An 8,670-nucleotide genomic window follows, 5' to 3' on the forward strand; every position below is an offset into this window, starting at 1 on the left:
GAGAAAATCACGAAAAACTGTAAAAACTGAATAAAAAACGAAAAAGCAATGTTCTTCAGCTTATAACAGGTGACTCGATGAAACTACAAGGATGCATGTAGGCGCGTTGGAAAGGTGAGATATTCAGCTTTCATATGAGTGGTCGATGATGTAATTACCGTTAGGGGTTGTCGAGAAATTCACTAATAACAGGAAACCTCAGAAAACATTTTACCCCTTAAATATATATAACTCAATATAATACTATAAATAATTGTAAATTAAATCAAATACATTCAAATTCATTAATCTATATACTAATTTAATGTTTTCCGTGATAATCTTATGATCTTATTCATTATATACTTATTAATTATCAGCAACTAACATGAATATATAGTTGTCTATATCAAGGGGGAAAAAGATTTTAAACTTTGTCATCGTTGGTTCCATCTACCGGATCTTTTTGAAAGAGTATAGTTCAGCAGTTTCTGCGCTGTTCAAAAGTGACGTCATTTTAATATGCACACAAGGCTTTGATTGCCTACGTAAATAATCTTATTAATAATATTTAATTGAAAACTAATTTAATAATTAACATCTTAAAAATTTTAAATGGAAATACGAAGTGTTTTGCAAATAATTTATCTGCACATTTGGTTGCCAATCTTGAACTTCAGCTAACTCGTAATATTACTATAAGCAAGTATAAGTAACAGATTTGTTGTCATTTAAAAAGGTTATGTTTATCTTTTTAATGTCTACCTAGATTTGTATAGTTTAATTGGTACTAAATAGAAACGAAATGGACGACGAGGAGAATGGCGATGATTTTAAGAAGCCAGTGTTTGTAGCAAAAGCTGCTAGGAAAACTATACAACTTGAAGCTGAAAATGTGGAGGAAAAAACGTCTCCAGAGGATGCAAAGAAATTGGAGCAGAGCTACAAAGAGCCCTCATGGTCAGGTTTACCAAGTGGTCAATACAATTTCGAAGTTCTCAAGAACGGTTCCATAATTAATTCCATTGATCTGACTGAAAAACCATACTGGGTATTTGGAAGATTACCCACTTGTGATATTTCCATGGCCCACCCTACTGTATCAAGGTAAGAAAATCAATCAAACTGCAAGATGATCATCAGAAGAAGAAGAAGAAATGTATTTTATTTTTGTAAATATATTTTCAGGCATCATGCAATTTTGCAGTACAGGGAAAAAGTGGAAGGTGATGAAGAGAAAGGTTTTTACCTCTATGATTTAACAAGCACACATGGGACTTTCTTAAATAAAGTGCAGATAAAACCAAGAGTGTATGTGAGAGTTAAGGTAAGCGATAGATTCCTTTGCTGATGTTCTCCAGTGTTTTGATTGACTTATCCAGGGTCAGCTCTGAACCTGAAGTGCTCTGGCTCAAATTCTTCAGTCTTCCCTCCAAATCACTCAATTGCCTTTTAACTAATCTCATCTCTTCTTCCAATTCCTCATCAGTTTTGTGCCCAAACTGTGCATAGTCAATGCCCTGCTCCTTCTTCAATTTCTCCCTCTCAAATGCAAAGCTGATATTGTCCAAATCCTTCTTGGCCTTCTGCAAGTAACTGCTGCTCTGGTCCAGGCGTTCCTTTAACGTTTTAAAATACTGTTCCGTTCTCTCCTCCCTCTCCTTCGATTCCTTTCGCATCTGCGATGATTTCTGCACTAACTCTCTGATTCTTTCAAAGTTTAGCTCTGCATCGTCGTTGGCCTCGCACAGTAGTTCTTTTAGATCGCCCATAATATAGTTATTGTAGAATGTTCGTACAGCAATTCGCGAAAGTCGACGACAGATTAGTTTCTTGTTTGGTTGCTATAGAGATGGCTTGTTTCCAGGTTGGTCACATCATCAAGTTAGGTTGCAGCACGCGCAACTACATACTCGGAGGACCGGACGACGATGCTGAAGAAGTCTCTGAATTCAGTGTTACCCAGCTGAAACAGAAGAGATTGGAGGAACTGGTGAATAGGCAAAAGGAAGCTGAACTGAAAACGAAAAAGGAAGAGGTTAAGGGAGTTGATTGGGGAATGGGCGAGGATGCGGAGGAGGAAGACGAACTCATGGAAAATCCATTTGCGCAAACCAACAACGAGGAATTGTACCTTGATGATCCCAAAAAGACGCTAAGAGGTTTTATGGATAGGGAAGGACATTCATTTGAATACGACTGCACCGAACAAGGAGTTGGACAATTTTTGTGCAAAGTCGTGTTGCCCTTGGACGATCCCAGGGGAAGACCAATTGTCGCTGAAGTTCTGCACAAGGGCAAAAAGAAGGAGGCAGTCGTGCAATGCGCTTTGGAGGCGTGTCGCATCCTGGACAGACACGGAGTTCTCCGACAAGCCACTCACGAGTCGCGAAAACGCAAATCCAAAAATTGGGAGGAGAACGATTTCTACGATAGCGATGACGATACGTTCTTGGATCGAACAGGAACTGTCGAAAAGAAACGCGAAAATCGCATGAAAGCAAAACTCCCACAAAAGATCGAAACCTATGAATCTTTGATAGAAAAAGAGGCGAGCATGTCGAGGCGTATCAAAGAAATCGAAACCGAGTTGGAAGTAGTCCGAAATGCTGGCAAGGCTAAACAACAGTATGAAGATGAAGACTCCTTGGATTCCTTCATGAAAACGTTGAAGACTCCCCAAGTGGATAAACAAAAGATAAGCAAATTGAAGGCGGATTTATTGAGGCTGAAGCAGGATCATGCCGCGGTTGTGAAACTGGCGAATCTGGCAAAACCTGCTGATATGCCGGCCCTGAAACCACAAACCTCAATGAAAATGCCCATGTTCGGGAAGAGAACCAAACTCGCAAAACTCAGCGTACCAGCACCAGTACCAGTAAGTGATACTGTTGAAACCGATGAAATCGAAGAGGAAGCGATTGAAATTAAATCCGAAGAAAAGGAAATGAATTCAAAGGATTTAAAGTCGGACGAAGGCGAAACGAAAATAGCAGAAACTAAAACAAAACCAATAATAAAACAAACTGAAGATGCAGTTGCAGTTATTGAAAATAAGAACCAGGTAAATGAGGTTAATGAACCTAACGAAATAGAGAAGAATTCTGAAGATGTAAAGAAAGAGGAGGAGAAACGGAAAAAGAAAAATATGAGAAGAATACAGCAGAGAGCCGAAAAGATGGAAGTGGAAAAGGTGAAGGGCTACGAGGCGGATTTCAGCAAGGAGGATTACAACATGTGGGTACCGCCGCAAAATCAAACGGGCGACGGGAGGACGAGTTTAAACGAAAAATTCGGTTACTGAGATTTATTCCAATTTCTTCCATTCCGGGTTCGCGTGTATTAGAACCTTGATGGACTTGGACTTTGGATCCATCGCAGCACCGAACGCATCCAAAGTTTGCTCCATTGCGAATTCGTGCGTGATCAACGGCTTCACATCGATCTTTCCGCTGGACACCATCGCCAACGCCGTTTCGTAACTGTAAAATTTGTATTTTGTAAAATAAAGGATTTTGTTAATCCTCGTTTGTCTTACTCGTTGACGTATCTGAATACGCCCTTGATATCGACCTCGCGGATCAAAGCGCTGGCCAATGGAAGAGTCATCTCCGCTTTACCCATACCAATGAGAACAGCGCATCCACCGGATTTAGTAGCTTGAATTGCGATGCGGACACTTTGCTCCGCCCCACTGCATTCCATACTCACGTCCGGTTCGCAACCTAAGATTTGGACAACTTTCTCGATGATGGTTTTCTCATCGAAGTTCTTGTCTACGAGGAGCGTATGATGAGCTCCTAACTTTTTAGCTATTTCCAAACGATTCTCCACGATATCTGTAACATTTCGAGCATACTATAAATGCTCTTTTTAACTAATATAACTGAATTAACCTATGATAATCACATTGGTAGCTCCGAAAGCTTTAGCTGCGAGCAAAGTTACCAAACCGATAGGCCCCGCCCCTAAGATCAACACCTTCGATCCGCAAGTGACCTGCCCCCTTTTGCAAGCGTGCACGCCCACCGACAACGGTTCCAGAATAGCTCCTTCCTCGAAACTGACGTGATTAGGTAACTTGTAGCAAAAATCTGCTGCGTGAGCGTAAAATCGTGTCAAGTTTCCATCGTAAGGAGGCGTGGCGCAAAAGGCCATCTTCAAGCAGAGATTGTATCTGCCCTCCTTGCAGTAATTGCACATTCGGCAACATTCGCCCGGTTCGATGGCCACACGATCTCCTACTTTCAAGTGGGTCACATCCTTGCCCACTTTTACCACTGTCCCTGAAGCCTCGTGACCAATAACCATCGGTTGTTTAACAACGAAATGACCAATGCGACCTTGCTTCAGGTAATGCACATCAGATCCGCAGATTCCAACCACTTCCATCTGCAGAAGCACCTCTAAAACATATTCAAAGTCCATACTGATACTAAATAATCAATATAAAGTCTTACGGTTTCCATTTGGCGTTGGAACTGGACGTTGTTCCTAGAATTCAATTAGATTATTCCTTCATTCACGTTAGTAAATTATGGTTTACCAGACGCAAATCGTCGATTCCGTAAAGCACTGCTGTTAAATTATCACCAGCCATATTCGAGAATTTTCTAAGAAGCAAAGTTTGATGTAAGACTACTCCAACAGCTGCAACAACAACAACAAGTTTATCGAATTGAACTTTGAACATACATTTTTTTATTTAATAAATACTCTTAAGCGAAAATTTCAACATAATTGAAAACATTTTTTTAAATAATGATTGTTGGTGACATTAAAGTATTTTTTAAATAAAATTTGTCAACTATGACTTAATTATTGTTAAATAACGTAAATTTAAGCGAGAAATTTAAAAAAAATCACGTGGGATATGCAACCAATCAAACGATGAAATTTAAAATTTATATGCAACCGCCGTTTGTTATAAACATTGGAGATAAAAAGTTATGTAATTCATGACCGCCAAGGTCAAACATAATCGTTAGCTATTGAGCAATACAATACTTTCCAAGTGGTCAGCGTTTTTGGGTCAAAAACCTCGTCCTTTCACTTCGTCACGCTCCAATTTCAGTTTCGTTTGTCCCAGATAAATTTATTTTTTTTCTGCGATTAAAGAACGCGCGCATTTACGATATTCGAAGAGATAGAAAAATAGAAAAAAAAAAGCGCAATGTCTCAACAACCGAAGTGCAAGAAGCAGAAAATGGCGAGCGCTCTGGAGCAGTTGAAAAATGTTACCACCGTTGTGGCTGACACCGGCGACTTTGAGGGTAAGTAAGCAACGGAATGGAGTAATTATATGAACAACATACATACATACATTAGTTGAGGTTGCCAAATAATAGCTTAATTATGTTGTCCTTATAATCGATAGTATGCGATATTCCAGAACGTGGTTTCTGGATATTCATATGCAACTAGTTTCACCTGTGCATTTTTACGGTTGCAGCTATGAAAGTTTACAAACCGACTGATGCCACAACCAACCCATCACTGATCTTGGCTGCTGCCAATTTACCCCAATACAAGCCCTTGATTGAGAAGGCTATCAATTATGGCAAGAAGATTGGAGGTAACATGGACGAAGAGGTGGAGGCTACCATGGATATGCTGTGTGTTTTATTTGGGTGTGAAATCCTGAAGGTTGTACCAGGCAGGGTATCCACTGAGGTTGATGCAAGGCTTTCCTTTGATAAAGAAGGTAGCGTCGCTAAGGCCAAGAAGATCATCCAACTGTATGAGGATGAAGGCATCAAGAAGGAGAGGATCCTGATCAAACTCGCGTCCACGTGGGAAGGAATTGAAGCCGCCAAAGAACTGGAATCCAAACACGGAATCCACTGCAATTTAACACTGCTCTTCTCCTTCGCTCAAGCTGTAGCTTGCGCTGAAGCCGGCGTCACCCTAATCTCGCCTTTCGTTGGCAGAATCTTGGATTGGTATGTCGCCAATACCGATAAGAAAACATACAAGGGAGAGGAGGATCCAGGCGTTGTTTCGGTTACGAAGATTTACAAATATTATAAGAAGTTCGGTTACAAGACCGTCGTCATGGGCGCTTCTTTCAGAAATATTGGTAAAAAGATGATAAATTAATAATGTGTGTTAAATTATAATATTTGTTGTTTTGCAGAGGAAATCAAGGCTTTGGCTGGATGCGATTTGCTTACCATCAGCCCGAAACTTCTGGGTGAATTGGAAAAGTGCGGAGATCAATTGGAAACCAAATTGAGCAAAGAGGACGCAGCCAATTGTACCTTGCAAAAGCTGGACATGACTGAACAGAAATTCAGGTGGATGCTGAACGAAGATAAGATGGCAACCGAGAAGTTGTCGGATGGAATTCGCAACTTCGCCGCAGATTGCATTAAATTGGAGAACATCATCAAAGGATTAATGAAGTAACAATCGTAACATTCCATTTTATATTATAATAAAAATCACAAAAATAACCGCCCTCATACTAGAATTTGATTTTTAACTGACGTGTCTACGTCCTAGTTCTGCGGATTTAGTAGCCGCACATTCTATAGCGTCCATTATTGCCGCCCTGTAATAAAACGAATCAAAACGGACGTATTTCAACAATTATATATATAAAGATTGTTTACCTCACTCCGCCCTTTTCAAGCGCATGAACACCTGTGATTGTAGTACCACCAGGTGAACAGACTTCGTCCTTTAACGCCCCGGTGTGTTTTCCGCTCTCGAGCACCATCTTGGCTGCTCCGAGCATGGTTTGTGCAGCGAATTGTGTTGCCATCGCTCGTGGAATTCCCATTTTAACGCCTCCGTCAGACATCGCCTCGATCATTAAATATGCCTAATAAAGAATATAATAGTTGTAATAGGATTCTATTGCAACGCGCACGATAACTTACAAAAGCAGGACCGCTACCAGCCAAAGCTCCGATAGCGTCGATCATGCTTTCAGGTACCATGTAGCAAATTCCAAGAGCCTCCAGAATGGTTCTAACTATTTTAACATCATTCTCCGTTGCTCCCTCTCCAGGGCAATAGACGGTGCAACCCTCGCCCACCATCATCGGCGTATTCGGCATGGTTCGAATGATGCGGCAAGAGTCGAAGCTCCTGAAAAGCTAAAACATTAGCATTAGTTTCGATTGAAGCGCATCTATTAGAGAGAAAACACAAAAAAACAAAACTAGTATAACACGCACATTTTCCAACGCCTCCAGTTTGATGCCAGCTATGATGCTGACGAACAACTTGCTTCGTATCTTGTGTCTACTGTTCATGCAGATATTCGCCATCGCTTCAGGCAAGATGTGCGGTTTGACCGACAAGAAGATCACATCGCAGATCTCGCAGACGGTGCCGTTGTCCGTGTAAACGTTAGCGCCCTGCGACTGCCAGGACTCTAAGCTATGCATGCGCGGCCCCGAGACGTAGATCTGCGAGTACGACAGCAAACCTTCGGCATAAATTTAAATAATTAATGCTAATTGAAAGAATTAAAGACGCAATTGGACACACCTTTCTTGACGATGCCTCCCGCTATAGCCTTTGCCATATTACCGCCGCCGATAAAGCCGATCTTCAGCTCCTCGAACCGTTTGGTTCCTTCCGAAGTCATCTTCGAAATTCAAAAATTAAATACCTTCAACGACCTAACGACAAGCAGCTTTTCAAAAACAGGTTAAGTAATTATATTACCACTTGACACTGACAGACGGGACTGCCAATGTCACATATAACATTGGTTGGCATCATTGAAATTGGAAAATTTTAAATATTTTTGAACTCTTTAAATTATTTACAACTTTCAACAGCAAAATTAGTTACATTGAATTACATTAAACTCGATTTGAAACTGTCCCAATTAAGATTTCATCTTTATTATTACAAGATTTATTGGCGATTCAGTTCTTTGGTTATGATTGTTATACAATTGACAGTGAAATAATCAGCTTCAGGAAAAATGTTGAAGTTAATGAAAAGACCTCATCTAATATTAAGGTAAATTAATATGTTATAAACAAGTAATGGTCTGCAAAGTTTTTTTTAGTTGTAGGACGTTTTATGTAACGCCTAAAAATAATTGTGAAGATGAGCCAATTGAGAGGCTCTCCTGTGTTGAAGAGAAGATAGGTTTCATAGGGGATGGAAATATGGCTAAAGCTATTTTCAAGGGAATTGTGAATAAATGTACGACTTTTAAGAAATTGTCTAACAAATGCCTAATCAATGTCTTTCTATAGGTCTGATACAGCCTAATCAAGTAAATGTTTCAAGTCCCTACATTAAAAATTTGGATGTATGGAAAGAGATGGGTGCTTGTGTGAGCACTGACAACGCAGAGATTATGGAAATATCAGATGTTGTATTTCTTGCTGTGAAACCTCACATATTACCAGAAGCTATAAAGAATATAGAGAAGAGTCCACATGCAGCTAATATCAAGAACAAACTGTTTTTATCCATATTGGCTGGTTATAAGATATCTAAATTAGAGAAGGTGTTTTGTTTTTAATACATCTATTTTTTTCTTCTTCTAAATTATTTACAATTATTCTTATTTGATAGATGTTGTCCTGTTTCGAGGGGGCGCGCGTCGTGCGCTTAATGCCTAACACCCCGATGATGGTTGGTGCTGGTTGCACGGCATTCTGTCCAGGTCACGGAGTCACTGAGCACGATTTGATGATAGTCAGAGCTATACTGGAA

At 40.1% G+C, this 8,670-nt stretch overlaps 5 protein-coding genes across 6 annotated transcripts; 3 read left to right on the forward strand and 2 right to left on the reverse strand.

The window, feature by feature from the left end:
- The first annotated feature begins 676 nt into the window (after nt 1-676).
- LOC108559886 (kanadaptin) lies at nt 677-3,305 on the forward strand. Its single transcript, XM_017917256.1, has 3 exons — nt 677-1,086; nt 1,168-1,306; nt 1,847-3,305. The coding sequence occupies exons 1-3, from the start codon at nt 785-787 to the stop codon at nt 3,281-3,283; spliced, it is 1,878 nt and encodes a 625-aa protein (XP_017772745.1). The 5' UTR covers nt 677-784; the 3' UTR covers nt 3,284-3,305.
- Nucleotides 3,272-5,401, reverse strand: LOC108559887 (sorbitol dehydrogenase-like). 2 transcript variants are annotated; one of them, XM_017917257.1, is made up of 6 exons: nt 5,303-5,401; nt 4,526-4,629; nt 4,440-4,473; nt 3,876-4,385; nt 3,518-3,818; nt 3,272-3,461 (listed from the first exon to the last, which is right to left on the reverse strand). In XM_017917257.1, the coding sequence occupies exons 2-6, from the start codon at nt 4,577-4,579 to the stop codon at nt 3,287-3,289; spliced, it is 1,074 nt and encodes a 357-aa protein (XP_017772746.1). In that variant the 5' UTR covers nt 4,580-4,629; nt 5,303-5,401; the 3' UTR covers nt 3,272-3,286. The 2 variants fall into 2 exon arrangements, with proteins under 2 accessions (XP_017772746.1, XP_017772747.1); XM_017917258.1 differs by having other exon boundaries at nt 5,299-5,393.
- On the forward strand, nt 4,945-6,443 carry LOC108559888 (probable transaldolase). Its single transcript, XM_017917259.1, has 3 exons — nt 4,945-5,252; nt 5,432-6,058; nt 6,116-6,443. Exons 1-3 carry the CDS (start codon nt 5,153-5,155, stop codon nt 6,385-6,387), a joined length of 999 nt encoding a protein of 332 aa, XP_017772748.1. The 5' UTR covers nt 4,945-5,152; the 3' UTR covers nt 6,388-6,443.
- LOC108559889 (pyrroline-5-carboxylate reductase-like) lies at nt 6,399-7,682 on the reverse strand. Its single transcript, XM_017917261.1, has 5 exons — nt 7,480-7,682; nt 7,164-7,417; nt 6,864-7,082; nt 6,594-6,805; nt 6,399-6,532 (listed from the first exon to the last, which is right to left on the reverse strand). The coding sequence occupies exons 1-5, from the start codon at nt 7,577-7,579 to the stop codon at nt 6,460-6,462; spliced, it is 858 nt and encodes a 285-aa protein (XP_017772750.1). The 5' UTR covers nt 7,580-7,682; the 3' UTR covers nt 6,399-6,459.
- A 182-nt stretch (nt 7,683-7,864) lies between these two features.
- On the forward strand, nt 7,865-8,664 carry LOC108559885 (pyrroline-5-carboxylate reductase 3-like; the record flags this gene model as incomplete). The annotated part of the gene is made up of 4 exons (XM_017917255.1): nt 7,865-7,962; nt 8,012-8,151; nt 8,205-8,461; nt 8,530-8,664. Coding segments are annotated over exons 1-4 (570 nt in total), but the record flags the coding sequence as incomplete, so codon positions are not given.
- Nucleotides 8,665-8,670: the final 6 nt, after the last annotated feature.

The sequence above is a fragment of the Nicrophorus vespilloides genome, unplaced genomic scaffold (genome assembly GCF_001412225.1).
Source record: "Nicrophorus vespilloides isolate i.1.1-1 unplaced genomic scaffold, Nicve_v1.0, whole genome shotgun sequence".
Taxonomy (NCBI): Eukaryota; Metazoa; Arthropoda; class Insecta; order Coleoptera; family Silphidae; genus Nicrophorus; species Nicrophorus vespilloides.